The sequence below is a fragment of the Ammospiza caudacuta genome, chromosome 5 (assembly GCF_027887145.1).
Source record: "Ammospiza caudacuta isolate bAmmCau1 chromosome 5, bAmmCau1.pri, whole genome shotgun sequence".
Lineage (NCBI taxonomy): Eukaryota > Metazoa > Chordata > Aves > Passeriformes > Passerellidae > Ammospiza > Ammospiza caudacuta.
In genome coordinates, this window is record NC_080597.1 from 9,514,650 (window position 1) to 9,542,604 (window position 27,955).

Sequence of the window (27,955 nt, forward strand, 5' to 3'; positions counted from 1 at the left end):
GAGTGAAAATAGTCACAGAAAAAACAACACTATTGCCTTCTCTATTTTCAGAGAGGAGCTAAAAGGACTCCCTCCTGGTCAACAGCAGGGTTTAGGGTAAAGTCAAGAGCAGCATTTGAATTCCTTGGGAGCTGTTTCCATACCCCCATGGCTTCTTTTTGGAGAGGAAGCATTGTTTCTTTTTGGGCAGTCACACTGACCTTTCCTGGCCCATCGTAGATGCAGGTGCTGGACTGTGCAGGGCAGCCCCCGTGTGCTGCCTGGCAGGGGTCTATGGGCAGGCAGATTTCACCATCCCCTGTGTAACCTTTTCCACAGGTGCACTTGTGCTGGTTTGGCCCCAGGTAAACGCAGTCGGCGTTAGGATCACAGACCTTGCTGGAGCACGGGTTGATAGCTTGTGAAGAAAGGAGAAAAGTAAATGAATCATTGCCCACTGTTCTAAAAGTGAAGACAAGGGTTCACCAGAGCACCTCCATGCCAAACAAAGCCTGGGCAGACTAAACTTTTCACAACAGCCAAGTCTGAAATGTTGTGGCCGCGTGGAGATGGGAGGGAGGAATGTGTTTATGCTAACATAGCAACCAACTGTTTGCTTTTGAGCAGAAATGATCTCTTAACCTGGCAGATCGAGCTATAAACAGATTAAAGCATGTAACGTGCTCATTAAAATATCACAACTATTTCCTTGTTCTCTGGTGGGTTTTAACTAGAGAAGGTCAGGTGGGAGGTACGAGGTCTGTGCAAGCTTCAAGCACATGTTAGATCAGTTGGAAAATATTTCTCAATACAATAGGCCTTCACTGCTTTCTTTCCGGTAGTTTAACAACATAATGTCATCAGTTCAGCTCTGTGGAAAGCTGTCCAGCAGGCACTTTAGTCCTCCACACTCTTCTGCTTTCAGGATGGCACTAGAAGCTCACTAGTTATTTTCATGAACCAATTTTTTTTGAGGCAATAGCATTGCTTGTTCTTTTTAAGATCAAGCAGTGCTTAGAGAGCATCTTCTCACACCTCTGTGTCCATGTTAGGTTACAGTTAAGCAAATATTGTATCTAGAAGGTGGCATGCCTTGGAGACACCTAAAAAGTGATGCTTCTCACTGTTTTCCCCTCTTTTCTCCCTTGATTTCCCCTCAGCTGAGACTGATCTGAGCCAACCTCTTCTAAATTGTGCTTCCAGCATTAGATTAAACAATATTCTTTGTTGCAATTAGTCTAGAAAGAAGGACTGGTACCATAAGACATAAAGTGAGTAGGGAAAAAAAATCTGACTCTTAAACAGTTAATTTGGGCATTGAATGACAAGTTGAGTCTATAAAGACACCTCTAAGGTAGATTTTACCTGTAGCTGGGATGCTATCAGCTTTGTTTCATGAAAAACAGGAGGGCCAAAATGAACTTTACTTGTCTGTAGAGCTTGTGCTTGCTGATGGAGCTGAGCTGTCACAGGATGGATGCTGAATAAATACAAGCCCTTGGTTGCTGTTGTTAGGGAAGCAAGCTCTGAGGCTGAGCTGTACCAAGCAAAGGGATGTGAGAGCAGTGGATTTGTAAGCACTGATGACCCAGTACCCACCTAATGTGTTTCAAGAGAGTTTTAGTCTAGCTTTAGTCTGATTGCATTTAGTCTGCATGGACTGTAACTAGTTGGCAATTGGATGGATGGGCTTCTGAAGTACATTTTAGGATTTTGTTTCTTCCTGAAGGAATGTAGGTTGTCCTTTGCAATACCAACCCAAAACAAAAATTAGATGGTGAGATGTGGCTCAAAACCACATTCCATATCTGAGCTATAACACTAATGGTGGCGTATTTAAAGAACCGGGGCAGACATGGGAATTACTCACGTTCACATCGGGTACTGTCCCCGTGGAAGCCGGGCAGGCAGGTGCATTCCAGCTGTTTTCCATCCTCCCCTGAGGCAGCACACCTGGAGTGGGCAGGGCACCTCAGTGCCTCACACTCTGCTATGGCTGAGGGACAGGGGGACAGGTTAAGCTGTGCCTGCATGCTCTCAGTCTTTGAGCTCTGTGTGTGCAAACCCAGGGCACTGGGAATATTTCTCTGCTCTGGGGTGCCCTGACCCCCAGGGGAGCACTGACTTTGACCCTCATTCATGGAGGAAGTTCCCTAGACTTCAAGATAGACCAGAATCCACAAAAGTGTGAAATAGATTATAGAGAGTAGTGTAGCTGTATCAGCTGGTGAGAAATTTAGGTTTTGGGATTTTTAGTATGTTGTGGATGGAAGCAAGAGGGAGGGCACAGGGCTCCTCTCCTCACACAAGCACCTATGAACTAACATTACATTATACAGCCTGTTAATCACCACCATCAGCCTCCAATGACTTAGGCTGACATACTACCCAAACAAAGGCTTAACCCCTTGAGCATCCACTGACCAATCTCCTCTCCTCTGCTAGTCCTCTCATGCTGACTCCTGCCCCTCATGATCATGGCAAGCCAAAACCACCTAGAACAAGAACCTGGGTTTCTTTTTCCATGCTTCTTTCTTCTTCCTGGGTTTGGGTGGCATTTTGTAATTGGGCGGAAAAGTCTGCATTGCAGCAAAGTCTGCATCGGGGCTCTTTGGGATCAGTTATTGGGTTAGAAGGGAAAATAATCTAGGTGCCAGTTCTTAGTTGGATAGTTATTCTTAAAAGACCTTGCAACAAGAGATTGTTGGCCATTTTGTGCCTTGCTGCCGAACTCATGGTTGTGAGACTTTTTTACTGATAAGAAATAATCAACACCTGAGTCCAAGCCTGAACTACTGTGTCAAGTGCCTTCAATCCAGACCCACAGAAACCAATAAGGTTCAGCCTGTGTTTGGTTGCTCTTGCATGACTAACCTGAGACCAATTCATCCTCACCAGTCCCACGTGTATCCCAGCTGTTGAAGACATCTGTAGAAAATGCTACTTACGCTGGTCACAGAGGAGCCCTTTGTATCCAGACAAGCAAGTGCAGCTCCCATCCCCTGCAATCCCACTGTTGCACACTCCGTGAACGCAGCCACAAACTGCAGGGAGAAATGGAATTGCTTTGCTGAGCAAGGATGGTGCTTGGAAAGCCATCATTGCTCATAGCAAGGTGTGTCCTGGCTAGCAGCTTTGGCCAAACCAAGCTATGACCTGAGGCCTGAATTTAGGGTGAGGTGATCAGTACTCGCAGTTACATATATCAGTAAATAACATGAATTTTTGAAGGCTGTTAACAGCCCCAAGTCTGAAAATCTGCAGAACACACACTGTAAACAACACTCGTTGCTAATGTCATAAAACTTGCGAAGTTTGAGAAACAATCTGAATTCAAAATGGGATATAATGTGTAACATAGACCTCTTTATTATCAGTTAACCTGTTGTTTGATTTGCTTCAACTCTGTATCTCTCATGAACCCTAAGAAGAGATGAGATTTAAGACCTTTGTTTTCTCCTCCCTAAACAGAATTTATTTAGTTAAAAGCATAATTTATCACTGTAGAAGTCTCAGACTTCTCTCTTCCTGTAGTATCTCATTTCTGGTTATATTCTGGTTATAAACCCCGTGACAGTATGCACACAAGGTGATGCATTCACAGTCCAGGCAACTACGAGACCCTTTTTGAAGCCTTAAGTATTCTGAAAAAGCTTTATAACTGCTTGAATTATGGTAATGATGCTTTTTAAAAAGGACATTCAGAGTTACACTTGGAAAAGTCCAAAAGAGGTGAAGAATTGTATTGCCAACTTCATGTTTAAGCTGCAGTGATGTAGCATATCCTCTTCCCCTTAAAAACATAGCTTGTGTTCATGCAAATTACCTGCACTAATTAACAACCTTCTACCTATCTTAATAGACATAATAAAATAGACATGAAAACCAGGAATGTCTAAGGTATTACTGAAAAGCAGCCACAAATGAGCACTGTTTATATTTTATTAATTTTAGAACACTTGGAGGAGCTCAAATATCTGACAGCTGAAGTATAATATATTGCTTAAATTAATATGCAATTGAATCCTCCAGTAACAACTTGAAAAATAATTACATTTATGATATTAAATGCATTCAAGTACCTTATTTTCATGAAAATGCTGGCTCAGTTACATTTCTGTGTATCAACACTGGCATCCAGTGGACATCTGATAGAAAAAGGGTCTTTGAGCCAGCAGTGGTGTAGGATTAGTGGAGAAAGGCTGACACAGATTATTTAAATTCAGACCCTTTGAGACTCCTCAAAAATAACATTATGTAGATCTTGAGGGAAGAAAAGGAGTTTTTACTTTGAGATAAGCAACTATTACAACTTAAGAATAAGACTATTTAAATTTTTTTCAGGCAGTTTTGTGGTTTTTCAGCATGATTTTCAGCAAGGGTCAGGAAGGTAAAATAGCAGAGACCATTAAGAAGCGAGCAAAAGTGGAAGATGTTATGTGCATATATACACTTGTGATACATAAACATTTTAGAAAGTGTACCTGGCTTCAATTGCTCCTTCAGACTTCCACTTCTGATAGATATGTGGCTAATCAGCGAATTCATCAACCACCCAAACCCCAAAACTAAAATAAACACATCCTTTATCACACTTTTGACAGAACTGTGGATCTCCCTGGCACAAAATAGAGCCAAGAGCTTTCTTTCCTTTCCCCATTTTGTTCTCTGAGGCAGACAGCAGCTCTTACTGGGAACTCTTTGGGCCCTCCACCCATTTCACTGTGATTTCTTATAGTCTGAATACAGCTTTCACTCCCTTCTTTTCCCTAATCAAATAAAGCGAGTTCAAATTTACCTGATGTGCAGTCAGGACCAAATAAATTGTCTTCAGCACATTTTTCACAGGCTGTCCCACCAAATCCTTTCTGTGAATCACACAATGGAAATCGAAACTTAAGTTTCTCATCTATCTTTATACAGACAGATATATGCTTAGCAGGTTGAAAACAGCATCTTTTGCTGCCAAAAGAAACCCCCACGACAGTTTCAATCAATAGCTACCACAATCTAGAAAACATTGTCTTTTGAACAATCTTGCCCCCACATCTTTTAAAAAAATACTTTGTAGATCTTCAAATCAGGTGTTCTAAATATCAAGGTAACAATAAAATACAATAATCAAGCCTAGCATACAAATCAGGCTTACAATTGTTGGGTTGTATTTTCTGGCTGCTTCTATCTGTGTCTCTTTTTCGTATGTACCCAGAAGAGTATTTTTGATGTAAAGTAAGGATGAACCAGTAGAGGGGGAAGTAAAAAAGATTAATTTTTTTAAACTAAAAATCTGTTTGCCTGAGGTTAAGCACTACACTTTGCACTCTCAGCAAAGGAACAGTGTATGGAGAGTATTGCCCCATGTATAAGTTCTTTCTATTTAGGGCAAAAGTCACAAGTTTAAAATCTAAAAAACAGGAACAGAGCACAATTTAAAAAACAGAGGAACTCAGAACACCTGTCTCAGCAAGGCAAGGTAGAAGAATTTCTTAATAATTTCACCCGAACATGCTTAAGTCTGGAGAAGTAATAATGTGAAAATTAATGCAATCCAAGCAAAAAATGAACTCCAAGGTGATAATCACTGCTGTTTCTGGAACATTCCCTTTAATGTGTGTATAGAGTAGAGCATACATTACTCCTTAGGACAGCTTACATGCTATTGTTGATTTGGTTTTCATTCAAAAGAGAGAACTCACCTGACAAGTGCATGTTCCATTCCCAGCCATGCCCTGCGAGCAGCGTCCTCTCCCATTGCAGGGTGATGCAGCTCCCCCTGGACATGCTGGAAATGACAATGTTTGAGCCATCAGCCACCCTGCTGTGACCCTTGTGCTCCCCTTGCACACAGGTGACTGACCACCTTGGCAGCTGCAGGGTTTTGGGCTAAACAAGGACTCTGTTTTGCAGCTGCCTGAATCTCCTCGCTGGAATCTTAGCATCAGCAGAGACCACCACCCTCTCTTGTCTGGGAACTAAGGCTCTGTGTGGAAACCCACAGGAAATATTTCTCTGTCTGCTCTGGGGTGCCCTGACTCCCAAGGGAGCACTGACTTTGACCCTCGTTCATGGAGAACGTTTCCTACACTTCAAGATAGACTGGAACCCACAAAAGTGTGAAATAGGTTATAGAGAGCAGTGTAGGTGCATCACTTGGTGAGAAATTTAGGTATTGGGATTTTTAGTATATTGTGGATGGGAGCAAGATGGAAGGCACAGGGTGTCATCCTGGGTTTCTTCTTCATGCTTATTCTTCCTTCTTCATGGGTTTGGGTGGCATTTTGTAATTGGGCAGAAAAGTCTGCATTGCAGCTCTGTGGGATCAGTTATTGGTTTATAACTGATATTGGGTTATAAAATGGGAAATAATCTTGGTGTCAGCTCTTAATTGGATTAAAAGACCTTGCACCAAGGGATTGTTGGCCATTTGGTTCCTTGCTGCCAATGCCACAGTAGTCTGACTGCTTTACTGATAAGAAATAATTAGCACTTGAATCTGAACATGAACTACCATCTCAAGTGCCTTCAGTCCAGAGAAACCGACAACTGGTACCCCCACAACTGTGGTCAAAGGATTGAACAAAAAATAATTCTCTTATTCTAAAGTACCACATGGTTTTGCTCCTGCTGATCCCCCTCTGTCTGCACCACCCTAAGCTGTTGACTTTTCTGGCACAAGTGGAGCTTGCCTGAACACTCCTGTGTGTTGATGTAACTCTGATGGATTAATAGTTTCCTCTCAGGATTTTATTTTATATTATACCCTAAGTTAGGGTATAATAAGCCTTGTTTCCCTCCCACCAAAAATTGCATTTTCTTTACATGGGAAATTTCCCTTTTCCCTGCTACCTTCATAAGACTGTGATAATTGATTCAAATAATATTGGAAATTGAAATCTCTAGATATCTCACAACCAAATCCTGTCCAAGGGGCTGTGGTCAGTAATCAAACTTGTGTGCCAAAGGTGTGTTATGCTCTTCAGTACCTCTGGTCCTAAAACCATGGTTACAGGCAGCAGTACAGAAGGTGAGACAGTCTGAACAAAAACCCCAGACAGCAGGACGAGATAAGAAAAAAAATAACCATATTTATAATAAAAATAGTCTAATTGTTTTGTCTAAAATGTTTCAAGATTCAAATATTTACTGAAAGATTTCCTACAGGAAATGTATATTACAGTGGTTTTTAGTCAGATCATTCTGTCAGGTTTTCTCTCCTATATGGATACTCTTATTTTTCATAGTTTTCCTGCCCCTCCTTGGAAATGATGTATTAACTCTCTTCCATAAGCCTTTCCTTCCTGTATTTAGAATTCCCATTAAGTACCATAATTTTGTTGCAGGTGGCATCTAAATATATCAAACTCCTACTGGCATCACAGGTACTCTGTTGACCCTCACTAGTGGATTTATTACTTATAAAGAGTCTCAGAGTTTGTTCTGTGTGGGTGGGGATGGACAACACTGCATTTATGCTCCCCCTGCCTAAGTTAATCCTGATTTAGAGTATTTAGGTAATGTGGAAGTTTTAGTAAGAATGAATTTGATTTGGACAGGGTGATGAGCAAATAAGTGGATGTGCATATGTGTACACTTAATTCCACTGAAAGCTTTGGCTTTCTACCACTTGTTAATATTCCTTAATTTATTCCTTAACGTAGTCTGAGGTCTACTGCATCTGCCTAAGCTTCTTTTCAAAAAACAGTAAATTTAAAGATGAAAATTAAAGTGCTGTTTATCTCATACGCGCTGAAAAAATAAGATGTTTTAAGAATTTAGGTTAAATAATTACAAATGAAGGAAAGTAATAAATACATATACTTTAATCTTTAAAGTGGCTTTTAGTGAATGTTGTTTTCTGGCTGCCATATGACAGCTAAATCTTAAAGATTCATGGCAGCTGTTTAATAGTTGCACAGAATATAAAAAAAATATACTTGCATTGATGTCTTTATTGAATGTGCAAGGATAGAGAAAACTCAGAGTTCAAGGTATAATTGCTATGAAAAGTTACTTTAAAATTGTTAGCAAAGCAGGTTTTAGTTTTACCCTTGGCATTCATTCACTCCTTGTCTTCACTGCATCTTGTCTCTTGCTTTGATAGCAGCACCAAGGGACAGCTTTATCAGCAGTGGGGTAAATTACAGATTGTTGAACAAGTTTGGCCAGGCAGATAAAGAGTTTAATGCAAGCAGCAGGGCCACAGGAGGCTGGGACACTAGAGCAGGGCTAGCACAGTCCCCTGCTGCCACCCTGGGGAGAGGCCAGACCTTTGCTTTTATTGAGAATGTTTCTTGAAAAGCAGTAAGAAAGAGATGCTCTGGCTTATCTCTTAACAGTGCAGAGGACAAATCTTTGAATCTAGGCCAAAAGAACCTAAATCTATCAGCATTTTTCCCCTTCATGGAGTTTAATTCAGCACTTTCCAAGTGTTATCGAATAGAGCCTCTTAAAATACTTCCCTTCACCTGACTCCCTGTGAGGCTGAAGCAGTGAGTAGTACTTGAAGTATTTTGAACCATATAATTTGATAGTATTACATTTATTATCTTTCCTCTTTGCCTTTATTTTTCTTTGAATACCCCCCCCCCCCCACACCCCTTTATTCTCACAGTCCTTTCTGCTCAGTTGGTCATGCCATACACCTTTCAGGCTTTTTTTAGGAGTCATGGAAATATTTGCCCAGAATGGGAATCTCTGCAGGGGTAGGAAGCAGCTCCTGCTGCACCTGAGCTCCTCCAGCTGTAATACCTGTGGCTGGATGATAGTATTGAAAGGCTGTGCTCTTTCCCCCTGGATCTTTTCAGATCCTCTGCTTTTCTCTTTTTGACTTTATGGCCTTTTGCAGAAGGATTGGAGTGCAGCTGGGTAGCTTGGTGTGCTTCGTGGGGAGGGAAGGGGACAAAAGATCTTTCATTCACACTGTGTGTTTCAGCATCTGCTATCATTTAAGGAAGTCAGAGTGCTGTCTAAGACCTAATTTTGTCCTTGCTATCAAATGATAAATGTAAAGCAAGCCCCTAGTCAGGGATTTTTGCCCAGCCTCAGGAAGGACTGTCTTTCCTCCAAATATTTCAACTTGTGCCATATTCTATTACAGAGGTTGTGATAACGTGGAGATAACTATATTTTTCCCTCCAAATGAAGGCAGAAACAATGCTGAGACCTTGATTCTTTGCTTTTTGGGGTCAGGAAGTTTGTCCAAAGGAAGAGAGGGCTTCCTTGCCTTGGCAGCCTCCTCCACACAGTGGGGCAGGCAGGGCTCTGACTCTGGGGCAGGGGCTCTGATGTCCCTCCAGAATTACTGATGTCCCTCCAGAAATACTGTGTGGCTGCCCAGAGCACCCTGATCACGGCAGGATGAGCTCCTGGGCTGCATTTGGAGGTGGGGAGGTTAAACCACCCCAAAGTGACTCTCTTCAGGAGACATAACCACAAACTGTGCGCTCAGCTCTTTGCCTGGCTTTTCCCTTGAAGCTGCTTTCCTCTAGTAGATAAATCAATGTTGTGACTTATCCATTTATCTGCTATTTGCCTTTAGTAGATAAATCTCTTGTGTTTAAATAACAGCTTGGGCTGAAATTATAATTTTTTTTTTAAAAATCTGTTTTGTGGACAGACATGGAAACAGACCTTGAGGCCATTAACTAAAGGAGGAAACACTCTGGCTGGGTAGGGAAACTTCCCCTGTGGGTCTGGATGCCCATCTTGGTAGCCTGAGATTTGATGCATCTGTGGAGATGCTGAAAAGCTTTTCCTGAGAAAAGGGGCAGCAGGAGGGGAGGCACTCCTCATTCCCTTGCTTCAGCATTCACAGGCAGTTAAAGAAATAGTTTCAAGTTGAGCTAAAAGAAAAGATCCTCCCTGCATCACAAAATCAAGAATTAAAGGGATTTGGAAATATTTCAGGTGCAGATGAAGATGGTTTTGACCTAAAATGAAACATTTAATTTGTGGTTGTAAAATCTTAAGTTTTAAAATCCATTTTGGTGGCCCTCCTGTGTGAAATAATTTTGCAGGCATTGACTGCAATGATTTGTTTTGAAAATCTCAAAATCTAGGAGGTTTTCTGAGGGTCTCTTTTCCAGGCTCTTTTTTCTGAGTCTCTTTTTCACTTTTCCATGAATTTTTCATTGTAAATGAAAAGCTGAATTTTAGCTGAAATTTTAGCTGCATTTTAGCTGAAAACTGCTATTTATTTCTACTTTCATAGCAAGCTTGGAGGAACAAACTTCTCACAGCAATATTTTGTGAAAAGAAGAAAAGTTGCTGCTTTATTTCTGTTTAAATTCTGTATGAAAATAAAACCCCAAAGCCCAAAACAACTCACCCATGCAGTCTGGGCCCCAGTGTCCCTGGCAGCACTCAGGTTGCTCAAATTCCTTCACACAACGGTGCCGACAGCCCGAAAAAGAAAGTGTGTGTGTTTTAGTTTCCAGGTAATACCTGTGGGGAAAAAAGAAAAATGTAGAGTTGTTTTAAAATACTTAAAAACCTCCTATGGAGGGGGAAATGAAATTTTTAAGTTCTTCTCCTTTCAGTGGCAGACAAGAGAACTTTAAGCTTGGTTGCATTGATCTACCTTTTTTCTTCTTCATTAAAACATGCAGTGGATGTCAAGGTCTAAAAAGATCCTTGGAGCTGTTTCTTTTGAACAATGTATTTATCTTCCCACCCCCAGCCTAAATAGAGTCCATTTCTCTAATTTTTGATTTGAAACAGTATTTTAAAACTTGTTTAATATCAAGTTTCTTTAAATTCTAAGTAAGCTGAAAATAATTTTTCTCTAAAATAGTTGTATTTTCTATGAAATACTGCTTCTTTTCCCCAATTGGAATGGCAAGATGTCACATTGGTATTGAGATATCTCTTCTTGCCCTTCATCCCCACAACTCCCTGATCTAGAAGTGTGAAAAATACTTTATTTATATGATACAGAATATTAACACCTAAATATAGTATGTAAATTTATATTTTTGTATCATTCATATCAAGTATGCAGAATAAATATAGCAGAGACTATGATTCTATTCAAGAGAAAATCTGTTAGACCATCAATAGCAATGTTTATTTTCCTCTTCTATCACTTGCTGTTTAACTTCAAGCATCAAACACCCTGAATGCACCTTGAGTTCTGGAGTTGGTGAAGCCAATGGTAAATGTTCCATAAGAAAATTGCACAGACTAGAGAATTTTTTGTGTATTAATATTTTATAATATTAGAAACAATATTAATATTAATTCATATCAGAAAACTAATAATAAATATAATATTAATATTTATAATAATATAAATACACTATTAGAAAAATTAATATTAATTAATATTACTATTATTGAATATTAATATTGGTGAATAGTAATATCAATAAAATAAATACAATATTAGAAGAATTAAAGTATCAATATAAGTAAATAAAAACAAATTAAAATATCAATATAAACAAATACAATATTGGACATAATAATATTAATTAATATTAATTAATATTAAAAACAGAATTAATGAGAAAAGCTCTGGCAGAGGAGATACCTGCAGTCTGGTGTCCCAGTCCCATTGGTAATTTTGGTGTAACCAGCAGGGCACTGGGTGTCAAGGTTTAAAGAGCAAGGCACACATTTGGTTTTCATTCTAATGAGCAGCTTTTGGTCACATTGCTTCTTCACCTGCAATAGGAGCAGAATAATTTACAAGAAGGAAAAACACTACCCCAAGTGACATTGCTGAAAAATGACAAGTTTAACTCAGCTTTGTGCTCACTCACAGATCTTTTCTGTTCAGCAGGAGCTCCTTGTTTTGGAGCTAAACTAGGAAATAGACCACATATTAGAGCTTTTCCTGCACAAAATATGTCCAACCACTGCAGGATAAACCCTTCTAAGTGTAATATTTTTCCTAACAATGCTTTATCAACAAATGCTAAGTTTGTCAGACTTAAAAGACAAATTACAGAGACAGCATCAGCCTAGGGAGTGTTAGTTCCAAAGCTGCTGACAAGTGCCTTGCCCTACTAAGGCAAAATTAAACAAGGTGTGGAGGAGGCAAAATTAAATCAGCACCACCATACTGATCTAAAGGGCTATGGCTGGTATTTTCAGATTGGTGTCAAAGAATGGCATCTTGCTTTGCATTCCGATCTGGTGGAGATTTTGGGCCTGACCCCACTACAGCACTCAGAGAAGAGCAGCCCCATATTTTGTTTTGTTTTGTTTTAACCTGTTTTTATGTGTCTATTTTAAAGCAGTAAGTCTTTGCTGAACTGCATCTAATATTGCCTTCATCTTCTTCTTGTTGGTATTTGTAGAAGTAAGTTCCCCATTCACAAATGGTGAAAAATTACCTAATTCAGAGTATGATTTTTAAAAACCAACAGCATAACCCTGTGCAGCCCAGACCTTCTGGGCACTCATGGGATGCTGCAGCCTCTGCAGAACCTCACAGCAGCTCTGGGAGGTACCCAGGCATCTTGGGCAGGAATTCCACAAGTCCCATGGTGGTTCTGGATGAAGCCCTCACTCAGTTTTACAGCTGGGCACTTCAGCAGCAAAGTGTGTGAGGATGTATCACAGACACTGATAAGGAGATTTAACTCCATAACCTCAGAGCCACTATATGTGATTGCCACCACCCACATAAAACCACATTTCACCATCTATTTAGTTGTCAAATTTTAGTTTTCAGAAGTGCACTGTTGAAACCTGACCTGGGTAACAATGAAATATTGGAAATCTTTTTGTTGTGTAGATGCTTTTCAGGTGTCTTTGAAGTAAACATGTGACCTTTTCCCAGATGGGGGTATAAAGTGAATACAGCTTGAAAAGAAATTTGGTTGTCATCCAAAAGGCACTCCACCAATTTTTCATTTTTGGAACAATAAAATTAATTGGGTGTTTTGAAAAGGAAAAATTTAAATAAAAATAACTTATGCCCTTTCTCTACCACCAGCTGTAAAACACTATTTGTTTTGGAATGGGAACATTATTTCTACTTTCTCCCAATTCCTCATTTTCCATTTTTGTTTTTAGAGAAAATGGAAGAAAGTTGACTTTTTAGTGACTCTTCTTTTAGTTTTCTTTTTTTTTAAGAAAAACAAATTTCCCAGTACTTTTTTGTACATTTCAGTATGTTTCCATTTAAAAACTGCAACCAAGCAACAACAATAGCAAAACACCTGAGTGTCTTCTCCCTTCCAATTCCTCTCTATCTTTTTATTTCCTTTTCTAAATCTGTTCTGCCTCTCTTCAAGGGTGAAGAAAACAGATGTTGTGAAATTCCACAGATTCACAGTATTTGTACATGACAAATGCACCACTTTCCCAAACGTCTACAAACCCTTTAATTATGTTTAAACTTTGTGGTTTTACTTTACATAGCTCAATTAATTTGATTTTTATCCCTTACCTGTCTAAAATAGCTTTTTCCTCCTTTTAGCTAGAATTATAAAAATTTATAATTTTTGCTATAGAAAAATTTCTGCTTTCATCTTTTGACTTACCAGAAATCCCAATCAATTTCTTTTGATCAATGCATCATTTACAGTCTTTTACCACATATGCCAATTTTAGAGACTTTTTCAGTGCACTCATGCTATATCATTTTAGCCAAATTCTCATACAGAAAAAACAGATACATTTCTGTTATTTCAGAGGAATTACTGAATTACGGATCTCTCAGGTTTTAATTCATTGTCATATCCACCAATGACTGTTAAAGTGGGTTTTTCTGCCATAAGATACAGTATCTGATAACCATTCTCTCTATAACACAGAGTAATACAGACAAATAATTATCCAATATGTAAAAAGCTGCTTCTTACCTCATCTTGGACTTGTGATGTCAAACAGAGTTTCAATGCAACCAAAAAAGCAAAAAAGAGTAAAAACCCTGGACTTTTTTCCATTGTGAACTGGACTTTTTTCTTTCAGAGCCGTCCAAGGATGAAAATTCAAATTTTGACATGAAATTATTGTTAGAGGTGCTGTTTTTACTGCATTCTCAGGCAAATACTTTTAGCAGGGCTCCTGTCTTCCCCAAGGTAAATGAGTGAAGGATAAGGCATGCAGAGCTTGGCTAGGCAGGAGAGATTCCAAAATACAGGGAATTTGCTGAAAGCTTTCACTGGAAAGCTGAATAAAGCCTCCCTCACTGAATGACAGGATATCCTGACAGGGCTCCCATCATTTATTCCTCTCTCTGGAGCTGCTGACAGTACAAACCCAAGGACACTGAACTGTTATGACAGAGGATGATTTTAGGTGAGCAAGGATAAGGGGCAGGATAAAAGCTACTGAGCTTTTCATTATTACAGTTATTTAACTGATCTAAGGGAGAGCAAAGGATCTCTGGAAGTTGGCTTATCAGCCCTAATAACATAAGGATAGATCACCCCAATGTGGTTCTGGGAGAAGTACTACAGATTTTATCTCAGGAGGCCAAAAGAACCTCTTCCAGATTTGGTTAGCTACATAAAAAGGGGCATATTCTTCTCCCTTTTTGGTATTTTTGTTAAATCATTTTGACCGATTTTCTGGAGCTAAGCAGAAGAAAATTGATTCAGCTGTATTACTTGAGTATAGCTGGGAGAGATGAATATTCAGACATTTTGAGTATTTTGATTTGCCAAAAGCAAGACTTATTCTTTCTTCTCAGAGATTTTCAGCTCATTTCCAGTGCTGCTCTTTGCCACTGCTCTGGTCAGCCTTGTGCAGGTTCTCTCATGCCTCAAATACCCAATAATGTGGCTCCCTCCAGTTTGTCAGCTTTGCCTGGTCCCCCAACCTTAGAATTTTTTTGTCATTAGAAGGTGCCTTAATACAAAGCTGTGTAACACCCTATCTTTAAATCTGTGGTTTTCCTGAAGAACTGAGTGGTGATAAACATACAACATAATGTACAAACCCATCTACTTTTATTACATGCTCTAAAAGAACTCTGCAAAATTGCTGGGATGGCAGGGCAAGGTGTTTCCTGTACACTCATCAAATCCTGTTCCTTTCTCTGTATGAGGAAAGTAAATTATTCCTTGTTTATGCAGCCATGATAGCAGCCAGCCATGATGGACATGCTGAGAGTAGGCAGGTTCCTTAGAAGGGCTGTTTCTTCTTTCTGAGGTCAAGGTTTCACCTTACTTTGGCTTTGCACACGATGTACAATCTAGAGATATAACCAAAAAAAAGGTTTGGCAAGTTAAATCTTTCAGGTCCCTCCCCTGGTGGAAGGGATGGCTCAGGTTTTACTCCAAAAGCAGGATCCTGGAGGATTTCCTCTTCAGGGCGGTGGTGGTAGGCCATGGCCAGGTTCCATTCTTTGTGGGGAGTTTGGGAGTGCAATTCACCCTCCCACTTGTGCAGAGTGGCTGTCTGGGCAGGGTCAGTGCCACCTGGGCAAAGCACTCAGCCTGGTTTTTGTGTCCCTGTGTGGGTAATGGCAGGAGCTGACAGCTCCTTCAGCAGCCTGGGGTCGGCTGGGTCTCTCGCCTGTTGCCGCAGTGGTGAAAGGAGCTGTAAATCAAGCATGTCCCTTTCCTGCCCTGTAGGCTGAGATAAAAACTAACAGCATCAGCTCTCTTGTTATCTGCTCTTGCCTCTTGTATAGGCATTTGTGTGAAGTAAATTCTTTTTCCCTTTCCTTCCTCTCCCCTCTCATCAGGCCATGGCCTCCTCACTAACTGCTATGGTGGTGGCTTTCCTGGTTCCAGAGGGACTGGCCACCCTTTCCTCCTGTTGCTGATGGGCATTTGGGCATTTTTCTCCTTCATGGAGATTCTGCCAGGCTCTGAACAACTCTACAACCCTGCCTGGCTGGCTCCTGCCCCATTTTGGGCAGAAATTCAGACTAAATGGCCACCTGGCACACAGGGTGGGGCCCTGGGGGTGGGAAGGTGTAGCAGTGTTGGGGTAGGATGGTTGGGATGGATGGAGACGAGAGATCTCTGGAGTCTGGTCATGGAATTTGGCGTTTATTGCAAAGGGCCTGGGGGCAGGGCCCTGCTGGGAGCTGCCAGCTTCAGCTCAGAGCAGGCCCAAGAGAAGGAAAGAGCGTGGTAAAGAGGATGAGAGAGTAAAAGAGGTAAAGAGTAAAAGAGGATCAGAGAGCGAGGTTCCTGTTACAATATAATAAATCTTCTTCTATGTTGAATATTCTAACTCTCACTAACCAATTGAATACAAGATACAAATCCTATAGCATTTACATACAGCCTATAAGAATCACTACGTTACCATACTGTGTCACATTTTAAACCCTAAAAACTCCTCTTTGGACCCCTTCTGCCAAGCTAGTAGGGTCTGCTCTGACCTGTTTGCAAGCAGAGGTTTTCAATTGTTTCATCAAAAGGGGATTCCCTTCAGTCCAGCCACACCATTGTTTTCCAGTTGTTCAGTAACTAAGGTATCTCAAAGCTTGTTTTCATTTCAATCTCGCTTAGAATTTCTATATTCTCAAAGTCTTTTGCCAGGCAATCATATTTATAAGGCTTTCCTGTTTCACCTTCCCCAGCAGGAACGTGTCACCTCAGTGCTTGCAGCAGCCTGTGCAGGGTGGCAGGGGTTCTGCCAGCCTGCCAGGGAGTGCCTTCCTGAAATCCAGGATCAGTTTGGCATGGAGAACCAGTCAAGCCTTCCTCCTCAGATTGCCCTATGTCTCAGTTTCTAGTCACCCTTGTACCTCTGGAAACTTTCAGGTTTCAAGCAGTCTGGTGGAAAAGATTATTAAGAGTTGCTGTGTATACTTTAATACTGCAAATACCATGTGCTAGGGCATTCCCTTTTGTGTGTCACAGTTTTGTTCTGTTTTGCTATTGCATTCATGGACTGGATGCTCCTACTTTGGATAATTATGAACTAGTTGTCCTTTTACTTTCTTCATCCACCTACTGCCTCTTCCCAAGTTACTGCTTCTATTTCTGTGCTGTAAATATCAACCAAGCAGAGAAAATGTGATGGCTCATTTATGTAGATGTTTTTGAAAATAATGTTTGTGCTTATTTCAGCATCACCATGAGGTAGTTGCTCTTTCTCAGAACTAGGTTTGTGAGGTCAGTTCAAAAGTAAATCAAAATCAGCAGAGATACAGACATGATGGTTGCAGTGCTTGCTTTGTTCTACACAGTTTTAATGGCTACTCCACTTCCTGCATTTTAAAAAATTTTAATTGAATATTGACCACATAGCTTGCATTGTATTTTGTTCTCCTTAACTTTCAGAATGTTAAAGCTCACTCAACCAGAGGTGACTGAGCTTCTCATGATGAGGTCTCAGGGACTCATACAAAGCTCAGCCATTTCACAATCATATTGTCAAAGCACCATTTCAGAGGAAGACATAAGAAAGAGACAAGACTACTTTCAAAGAAAGCACTCATTGCAGCCTGAACATTTGTGAGCTTCACATGATAAAAGCTGGTTTTGCTTTCCTGGTATATTTTACCCCACCAGCAGCTCAGCTCCTCTCCCAGGGGTAGAGCAGCCTATTTAGTGAGATCTTAGAGTGCCAAGGGTGAGGGCAGTATTGAGCTAAATTTGATATTCTTACTTGGTAGTTTGGAAGTAAGCAGAAGAAAATCAATGAATTATTGTTGTTTTACTGTATGTGGCTTCTGTTTTAGAGCCAGTCACAGCAGGAAAACTGTCACAGGGGTGTTTGAATACAGTTGGAGGCTCCACATGTCTGAGGGAAGTCACTTTGCTCTTTGTTTGGAAACTGGCTAAAGCACCTTGCAGAGGGGTAGGGAAATATAAAATGTGTTCATAACAAGAAAGCTTCCTAGGGGGAGGGAGGCTTTGGCTCTGCCAAGAGAAATGAATGCTAATTGTAGGTGGGAGGAAGGGGGATAAACCATCAAGTTGCCTAGGAGGAGGCTTGGGGAAAGGAGGGGGGAATATTTGGGAAATACTGCCTTTGATTAACACAGACTTAATTGGAACATAACAAAGAGATATAAAAAAAATAAAGGGTTTGGCAAGTTAAATCTTTCCAGTGCCATCCATCTGAGGAAGCCCACGGTGGCCTATGGAGAGCCTGAATGGGCAATGTGGAAAATGCCAGGGGTGTGTAATTTTATCTGCAGGGTTATGACAGCCATCATTTTGAAGCAGGGTGACTATCAGAACTAATTAATTCTCCAGGCCCAGAGGATGCCCTGGGATGGAGCTGCAGCTGGCATGCTGAGGAATGCTGCACACCCGGCCCAGGCTGCCCTTTATCCATGCTAATGAGGGAGAAGGCACCGACAGCTGATCTAAACCCCTATGTGCTCACCATGCATACAGCTGATGGCAATGCAGACTGCCAGGCAAGGGGTGGTCTTAGCCATAGATTAGATCCTCATAGTGGCCTCTTCAGCTTTCTTTCTTTCCCTCCTCGTTGTTGTTTTTTTTTTTTTTTTTTTTTTTTTTTTTTTTTTGGGTTTTTTTTTTGTGTTTTCAAAAGAGTCTTTCAGCTGGTGAAATTGTAAACAAAAGGCATTCTAGCTGAAGCTGTGGCGAGAGGGCTTTGCTAGGGAGCCATGAGGAGACTGGTGTGTGCAGTGCTAACTTGGACTTTGATATTTACCACAAATTTTCAGGGCTGGCTTGGGCTGGGGAGATATAATGCTGAGCTTAGAATCAGTGTCATGCTCTGAAATTGAACAGCCACAAAATTAGGGGGCTGCTCACAGATACCTCTGCTACCCTTTCATGTTATTTGTGATTACAGGTTGCTTAAAAAAGTGGAAGTCATTCTCAAGGAATGGTTAAAGTCCCAGGTAGTGTAGGGACCTGTCAATAACTCCCGTCAATAACTTTATCAATAACTCCTGTATCTGTAGGATACAAGAGTTATTGATAAATCCCCAATTTCTTGGAAGCATTCTCCACATACACCTATGAGACAGGTGCACAAGGAGAAATTGAACTAAAACTGAGTTGTTTATAAAAGTGGGAGACATTCTCAAGGAATGGCTGAAGTCCCAGATTGTGTAGGTTCTGTAGGATACAGGAGTTATTGATAAATCCTTGATTTCTTGGATGTGTTCTTCATGTACAGCTGTGAGACAGATGTACAAGGAGAAATTGAACTACCACAAAATCAGGGGCTGCTCACAGGTATCTCTGCTACCCTTTCATGTTATTTGTAAGTGCATGTTGCTTAAAAAAGTGGCAGTCATTCTCAAGGAATGGCTAAATTCTCAGATTGTGTAGGCTCTGTAGGATACCGGAGTTATTGATAAACCCTTGATTTCTTGGAAGTGTTCTCCATGTACAGCTGTGAGACAGATGTACAAGGGGGAATCAATCTACAGGGTTCCTGGGCAGCATTGCTATGGGGCAAGGGAAAAGACTTAGTAACCTGGATATGGAAGTGCAGGGGCTTGCAGGAATATTAAAGTCATCTTTGTGTCCCTATTTTCCATCTATTGCCTTGTCATTCTTGGTAGACCATGCACAGACTCTGACCCCATGTTGCTGCCAGCCAATAGTGTGATCAATGGAGAAGGTACAAAAATCTTTATTTTCTTTGAACACTGTGGCTTTTCCTGGTGGTATTACACACTTCAGAATCATTAAATTTTATGTTTAATGGAGTTTAAATATAGCATGTATTTATTGCAGAGAATTGAAATAAAATTAATTGCAATTCTGAACTGCTGGGTAAATACACTAAAATAAATATGTAGTTTGAATTAACTCAACTATGTAATGCCAGCATGTAAGGAGAGTCAGCTTTAAGATGTGAATTGGAAGCTAGGAACCAATAATTGCCTTTCAAAGTTGGCTCACATGGATCTTTATGGCATTTCTCAAGCAAACCTATTTTGCAGTTTATAAACATGCAGGAAGGATGGTGAGGCTTTTTTGTATGTCTCCTACTATAGTTCTGCTAAGGTTGCAGTATGTAAAGGAAACTTATCAGGAAAACCCTGAGATTCCAGGATTTGGGATGGGTAGAGGGATGTACAGCATGGATTTCTGGTGCTGTAAATGTTACATTGATTTTTCTAACCCTATGGTAGAGAAGTGAAAAAGAGAGTGGCACATACATTTCAGATCTTAGCAGGTAGCTGTGGTAGGACTGGGGATGTTTGGGAAATCCAGGGCTCCCTAAATTAAGGGATTTTGTGGAGCTGAGGAAGGAGCAGAGACTGTTTTTACTGCAATGTAATAAATGTTTACTGCAATGTAAACCTGATGATTTCCTTCCTTGCACTAGCTAATGCAGAGAGCTTGCTGTAATTTTGGCCTGTGTAGAACTTGTATGCTCTCACAGTAAAATTTTTGTTTTGTCTAGTCAGACTTGAAGCTGGCTTAATATAGTTAATAATACACTACAAATGGAACTGAATTGCAGATACTGATATGGAGCAATCATCCCTTGCTCAGCTTTTCTTTATCTTCTTCTTCTTTTTTCCTTTTAAATGCAGCCTTTATAGCATTATCCAAATTTTCTTGTTTGTGGCTTTAGTGGATTGACTTCAGCCAATTGTCTTGTCTAGGAAAAGCCATCCCCAAATCTGACTGAGATAGAAAATTGTGCAGAAAGCATGACAGAAAATTGTGCAGAAAACAATGCTACACGATTCCCACAAATAGAATAACAACACAATGTTATTTTGAATTGTCTTCCTCCTCATCATGTGTAAAGTTGCCATGGCTTACATGAAGTTACAGGGCTGTGTGATGTGCTGTGCTAGCTGGGTAGCTCAATGTGGGAATGCAGAATGGGAATCCCTAAGCCAAGGCTGGGACATCTGGCATTGCTGGGAAGAGCCAAGTGTGGTGTTCCTGGGACAGGAACATCTGGCATTGCTGGGAGGAGCCACAGGAACATCTGGCATTGCTGGGAAGAGCCAAGTGTGGTGTTCCTGGGACAGGAACACCTGGCATTGCTGGGAAGAGCCACAGGAACATCTGGCATTGCTGGGAGGAGCCACAGGAACATCTGGCATTGCTGGGAAGAGCCAAATGTGGTGGGGTAAGGGGCTGCAGGCCAGCAGAGGTTGTGTACTGCTGCCATAGGAAACAGAGCTAGAATGGGGAGAAGGAAGCTCAGACTCTGGTTTTGGCTCTGTTATTTAAAGATGTGGACAAGCCGCTCTTCCCTTCTGCCTCTGCTGTGTCTTCTCTCCTTTTTGCCTCTCGATAGTTTGTGTGTCAGTGCCTCCAAAGGTGACCCCCGAGGCTCCTGGCGGGCAAAACTCAAAATTCCCTCCACCAGCATCCTCTCTGTGCGCAGGGCCATGGAATGCTCTGGGTTGGAGGGGACCAGGAGCATCATGACCGTGTGCGGGACCCTCCGTGGGGCCACCGGAGGGCAGCAGAGCCCAAGGCACCGCTCCGGAGCCGGGATGCGGCTCCAGGGATTCCCCCGAGCCCAGCCAAGGGAGCAGAGCGGGAATGTAGGACATGAATAACACACGCTGCTGTTCTTAAGGCGAAAGGGGAGGTTTATTATTTGACTCTAATATTTATAGATTTTATAGACAGTGGATTGGAGGGTGACGGTGCCACCTCTCCAATGACACGGAACAAACGAACAGTTCGTCAAGTTTCTCTTTTTTCATAAAATAATGCAAAACAATAAGTTATTTACAGAAAGTGCGCGAGGAAGTTTGTTATAAGAATGTAAACACCAGAAGGCTTAGAAAATCTTAAAAAGTCATGGTGACAGGAATACGCTTGTAAGATTGGGGTGGTTTCCTAAAATTGGTCTGAGAGCATGTGGGGATAAAGAAACATAGTAAAGAAATAGGGATTAAGATATATGATGTGTAGTAAGCATATAGAAAATAAATCAGTGAAAGAAAAATATAAAACATAAAAATTAATATTTAAAATACAGGTATTGTCATATAAATATATTAAAACATAAAATATAAATACATAAATATATATATAATATATATTAAATAAATATTTAAAGGTATAAAATTACCACAAATAAATAAAATATAAATGTTTAAAAATATAAAACATATATATCTATAAAATAAATAGAAATCATATAGAATAAAGATACAGAAATGCAATTATGTCACTATCAAAATGATGCGTGTTTTATATATATATATTTGGAAACAGTCATCTGTCGCAAGGAGTAAAAAATACACGAGTCAGAAGAGAGAGGATGTAATCAGATACCTGCACAAACATATGCTGCATCTCAGAAAATGAGCAGCCAGGGAACTGTTCACATTCCCCTGACTCACACTAAGTTATATATATACTATGAGTAAGACATTTGAATTATTTCAAATACATGGGAGCATCTGCTGAAGATTCATCCAGAAGATTCTGCTTTGTTGAAGAGAAAACTTTGTTACAAAGTTTACTGTTTAGTATGGGGTTTTTGTTTGATTGGTTAGCTGGTTTTTATAGTGATGAAGTAAATATACAAAGATTTTTTCCAGCTGTACAAAAGCTATGGTAAAAGGACTATACTTTGTGGTAAACACACTGGAAAGTCTAAATAAACAGAAAAATGTAAAGGCAGTGTTAGTGGCAATGAGATTAGGCTGAAAACATACAGAAAACCTCTTCAAAGGCTCACCTATGTGTAGCAAGACTCTTTACAGGAGGCTCTTTGAAAGGACTGTGCAAAGTCCTCACCTACAAACAGATAAGTTTTGGATATATCCAATAAGAAAAAAAAAAGCTACTATTTTAAAAGCTTTGATGAAGAAGTCAAGTATTTAGAGCTAAGAACTAGAGTCCAGAACTAAATGTCCTCCCCAAGGCTGTTATTCACTTTAGCAGTTAGAAAATATCATTAGTCCTCTGAAGAGGAGAATAAAGTAGAAAACAAAAAGGTTATGTAGGGGTTATAAAATAGAAACTTTCTACTTTATTGTTGAGTGCTTGCATTATTTTCAAATTTTTAATTTTTTTTTTATAATTTCTGTGGCTTTTATGAGGTTCTTGTTTTGTTGGTTGGGTTTTTAAAAAAGTTTTGGAAATGTTATCGACTGAAATATTAAAAAAAAAAAAGAAGAAACCAAACACGCCTGTAACTAAAGTTTCATGTAGTTATTTCAAATCCACCCAGATTATTAGCTACAGAAACAAGACTGATGATGTGAAGCTCTAAGGAGGGATAATTTACATCTTTGGGCCCAGTACCAACAGTGGTATTTTCAAATGCATTTTCCTGGTCCTGCCAGATATTCTTCCAAGACTCTCATCCAGCAGTATTTCTCTTTTTCTGTGATTGCAGCGTGTACTTTAATATCATTTAACATGAGCAATGTTAAAGCAGTGAAAAGGCTTTAACACAGTTTCATATCATTTCACATTCACAACTTTTTAGCATCTTCTTTTTGCCCATCATCATCAATGACTCTGAACCTACCAGAACCCCAAAGTCCTTGTAAATGTCCATACATGACAAATGCTGGCTGGCTGCCCACAGGTTTTTCGGGATAAGGAATGGCACAGCAGGACAGTGCAGTTTAAATTTCAAGTTATTGTTTGTTTGGGTTTTTTTTTTTTTAATTTTGACCTGAAGCTGTGAAGTTATATGAACACTTCAGGAATTAGTTGGGAAAATTACTTTATTGATCCCTTGGGGGGAAGCAACCTCTACTTCCTGGAAGAAAACCAATCATTAAAAATATGGCCTGAATATTTTAATGACAGTGATTCTCTTCATTCTTCTTCTGATTCTAGTCTACATGAAAAATATAGAAAGATCTGGAAGGATCTGGAGAATGAAAATGGCAGATATTAGAACATTAGGAAGTGATACGTGTCTGTGTGGAGTAGGTAGAAAACAAAAAAGGGATAAAATGAATAGAGGTATTATGATGTGTGCAGAAATCATAAATAGGATTTTCTTGGTTTTTCTTATTCTACATTAAGATTTTTTATAAAGAATTACCTTTAAAAATGACAAAAATAAAGTTGTTTTATTGTAAATAAGAGTTGGAAGAGCTTTCAGCCTTTTCTGCTAATGCAACTTCTCTCTTTCTTATTGTATAATTGCAGGTAGGTGCATCTTCACTTTTTTAGAAGTTTGTGGTTGAGAAGTACAAGTCAGAAAATTGTTTCACAGACTTCCAATGCAGTGTTTAGCTAGCATGCATAAGAAGTAAACTCTTTTTTTCGTGTAGAAAGTATTTGGAATAACTTTTTGGTTGAAAGAATTTTACTGAATGAAAACTCTGAATGTTACTGAATGAAAACTCTGAATGTTCATATTTTTGCCTCAGTTGCTGGATAAAGCATCTGCCTGACACACTGGACTCCTCAAAGATGCAGTGGCTTGTCTAAAACTTTGCTGAGGAGCAATTCAAGTGCCTAAACACTGGCATCTAGTGCTGCTTTAGTTGTCTTTGGTACCAGTGAGTGCTGTGGCTTCCTGGAGTAGTATCTGGCAGCCACATGGGATACCAGGAGGCCTCTAAAACAGTCCTAGAAAACTGAAACACATCCTGTGGGTATAAGGACTCTAAGGAACTAGAAACCTGAAAGCATCAAGAGATGCAGAGTTAGTGTGGCTACTGAGGGCTGGGTGTAGGATGACCACAGATGTCTCCTTTCCACATCCCATCAGGCAAACACCTACAGAATCACAATTTTTAAGACGCAGATTTCCCTCTTTCTTACTTGTGAATCCAGAAGTCAGGAAGCAGTGGCTGCCTGGAGGTCCCAAGAACTGCAGTGCATGGAACCAGTGTTCTGAGGGGAAATCAAGCTCATTCCTTGAATCAATGCCTTCCTTCATAAAAGGTTTTTTTGCAATCCAGGATTTTTGTTGGGAAATCAATATAACAGGAAATTCACAACTTGTTGTTTGTCTGATGTAGTTTGCAGTCAGAGGGAAGAGTAGATACTCACCTGTTCCCATCAACCACTGCTGAGTATTTCAAGAGTTGTTATGAAGCAAGTTTTCTGTCTGAGATCCAGCTCTCACTGGCTTGGCACTCTCAGTTTTCCAAAAGAACTCAGTTCTCATTGTGGCTATTATGATCAGGTTTTCAAAAGATTTCAACAGACTGAGTGCTGAGCTCCTTTGAAAAGATCCTAAATAATTATTTAGGTGGGTAAATAGCATCTGACTCTGGTTCTAAAAGCTGATTCTTTCTGGAAAGTCTAATCACTCAGTGGAGTATATTATCAATTTTTCATTTTCCCTGTATATGATTTGCCTTTATGTATTTTCAGCATTTGAGCTGTTGTAGATGCAGAATTTCTGCAAAATTAGAATTGTAGAGCAGCCATAAATTTTACTGGGTTGCAATAATTCAGGATCAATGAAATAATGCAGCCTTCCTATTGATGGGTTGATCACATTAAAACTTGAATGCTATTATTGAGCAAAGTTTCCTAAGTTGCTGATAATCAGCAAGAGAAGATATGGTGGAAGAGTGAGGATGAATTCTTCAGTCAGTATTAATATCTCAAGAGCAAAGTCTAGGGTGAAAAGAGACAATGCTGATGGCAGTCTTGCCTCAAGGGTGACAGCACTGGGAACAGCAGTGAAGCTTTTAAACACTGTGTCCATTACAAAGTTGGATTTAACTAATTCCTGTCACAGTGCTTAAGAGGCAAAATGCCCAAATTTGTGTTCTTGGCAAAACTCCTGAGTGAACACGTTTTTCTGAATTTAACCCTTGAGATATGTCAGAGTGCAAGAACACAGCAACATGCCTTGTAAAATCAAAGACTCATTTGATGTTCTCTTCTTGAGAGTGCTCAGTACTGGAGGTCAAGCAAAAGAGTATAAGAAACAGGCCAAATGCAGAATAATGCTCTTAAAGTACTTTTTCAGGATTCTGCCTCTAAAAAGTTATTTTTATGTGGTTTATATCCTTTCTTTTACCTCCATGGCATCTTGTGGCCGTGACTTCCACAGTGTAGTTGCATTCTATGTGAAAAAAACTCATCTCTTTTATTTCAAAGCTTTTGTCAGATGCTGGGGTGTGAGAAATAGCTAATACTCTGTGACTTTGTAAAATTGTACCATCCCTCCAAACTCTGCCCCATTAGTTTTTTTACCAGGTACAAATGCTATAGTTGATGTGGTTTCCCCTCATTTGTGAATCTCCCTGGATCTCTGACCTGAGGTTTCTCTGAGATAAAACCTCTTCTGGTTCATCTCTGTAGCTTTGGAAATGGGAAGACCTAAGCTGCCTACAGCAGTCAAGATGTTTGTGCCTCATAGATTTCTCTTGCTATATAGCAGTATTTTTCTTCATTCTCAGTTCACATTAAAAATCTCAGCATTATGTATGCTTTTCTGTCTACTCTTTAAAATGGAGCTGATAGTACAGAGAGGGAGGCACAGGTGTGCCATATTTTATTGATGGAGTGTTAATACTGGTTTGAGGACAATTTTTGGGTCATGGGTTTTTTTTCTATGCATGTGTGGATTAATGCAGGATTTCATTTGCTGCTAATCCCCCTGGATTCTTGTGAAATGCTCTTGCATCTCCCCAGTCAGTTAGCCTTACAATCAACCTCTCTGAGCATTTTCATAGCATGCTATGTTTTGTTGCCTCATTAACAGCTCAATTTTCAACTCAATTTTCAACTCAATTTTATGATTTCAGCATAACATCTAAATGTATCTCACTTCCCAGCCAGTATTTTCTCTCTAGTGTGAAAATCACTCTTCTCTCATTACCTATATTTCAGTTGGCTGCCAAATCACTTGAGGAGTTTCTCTCCATAACCACTTGGTTCCTTTCAGAGGTTTTTGTAAAGGGCTGTTCTGCTGGGGAGTCTGAATGGCTGGGTCATATTCAAGGCTGTAGCTCTGGTGGAGTTCTGGGAATCTACACTCCTTGGAAGAGCAGGTTATCTGACAAAGAATTCACAAATATTTAACCATGTACTTTTATTCTTGCAAGTACTGCATAAGAAAATCTATTGTTCCAGTTTCTTGACCAAGATGCTTAGCTGTATTATCAAGTTGCCATAAAACACTTTTCATTTCATCTATTGTTTCTTTATCCAAAAGCCAGGTGTTGCTGCAGATATATGCATATATATGCAGATATATGCACCTTCTTTTACTCTTTGAGGCAGAGAAATGAGAATAGTTTGGTCATTTGGGACTCATACAGAAGTATGGCAGTGATATTGTAAAGTGAAATATTTATTATTTTTGTTTCAAATTAGTTAAGAATATCTAAACTATATAATGTTGGTTTCATGAAAACTGTCCAGTGAACAGTTTATTGCTCTGTCCTTTGAAAGCAAAGGTGGTGCAATAGATGGAATTACAGGATTATTTTGAACAGTCTGAATAACTTGTTTTCTGACTGGCTTGTTGCTACAACCTCACGCTGCCCCCAGTGTATTGTCTTTGGTTGGAAATTAGATACCTGCACAGAGCTGCATACATCATCTGCAGAACATGAAATAGAAAATCTCAACTGTATTTGAGTGAGGTTGCCTGATATATTAGATACAAAGAAGAGTACTTTGAGACATGATGTTGTGGAAGTTGTATTTTCTTCTTTCAATTATTTAAACCACTTGAGCTTGTCTCTCAAACTTAATAACACCATGAAAATCCCCTGGTGAAGCTACAGTTTTATGATACCAGGTAGGGTGTATTTTATTTTCAATTTCCTAAATTATTTTTTGTCAGCAAGCACTCTAGATTTCTTTTCTGTAATTGCCTTGCATGTGATAAGTGCTCCGAGATATTTTGTCTCTTAGACTCCTGGCCATGGAGAGCCCTTCACAAAAGAAATCTCACTCATTCTGGTTATTGCTGACTTCAGAAGGGGTTTGGGGTTTTTTTCTCTTTGCTGTGTCAATGTTTAGAAAGTGCCTGGATGTAGGTAAAGCACTTCTTTACCTAAATCCCATGTAACATTTATGGAAATCAGAATCATTTTAGTAAAATACTTTTTCTTTTAGGAATATAAAGCATAATTAAGGTTTTTTTCGTGAAAAAATTCATATTGATGTTGCTAGTCTAAAATGATCAGTCCAAATATTTCACTTCCTAATATGAGCATTGGCAATTATGAATTCTGGAACTAACACAT

At 39.8% G+C, this 27,955-nt stretch overlaps 1 protein-coding gene across 1 annotated transcript in view; it reads right to left on the reverse strand.

The window, feature by feature from the left end:
• STAB2 (stabilin 2) overlaps positions 1-13,910 on the reverse strand; it is an 82,560-nt gene extending 68,650 nt beyond the window's left edge. Inside the window, exons 1-8 of the mRNA XM_058804703.1 lie at positions 13,794-13,910; positions 11,510-11,643; positions 10,307-10,422; positions 5,676-5,761; positions 4,778-4,847; positions 2,928-3,023; positions 1,850-1,975; positions 201-397 (exon numbers count right to left, since the gene is read on the reverse strand). Of these exons, the coding sequence (XP_058660686.1) occupies positions 201-397; positions 1,850-1,975; positions 2,928-3,023; positions 4,778-4,847; positions 5,676-5,761; positions 10,307-10,422; positions 11,510-11,643; positions 13,794-13,877 (909 nt within the window). The 5' untranslated portion in view covers positions 13,878-13,910. The remainder of the gene's footprint in view (positions 1-200; positions 398-1,849; positions 1,976-2,927; positions 3,024-4,777; positions 4,848-5,675; positions 5,762-10,306; positions 10,423-11,509; positions 11,644-13,793) is intronic.
• Between the last annotated feature and the right edge of the window lie 14,045 nt (positions 13,911-27,955).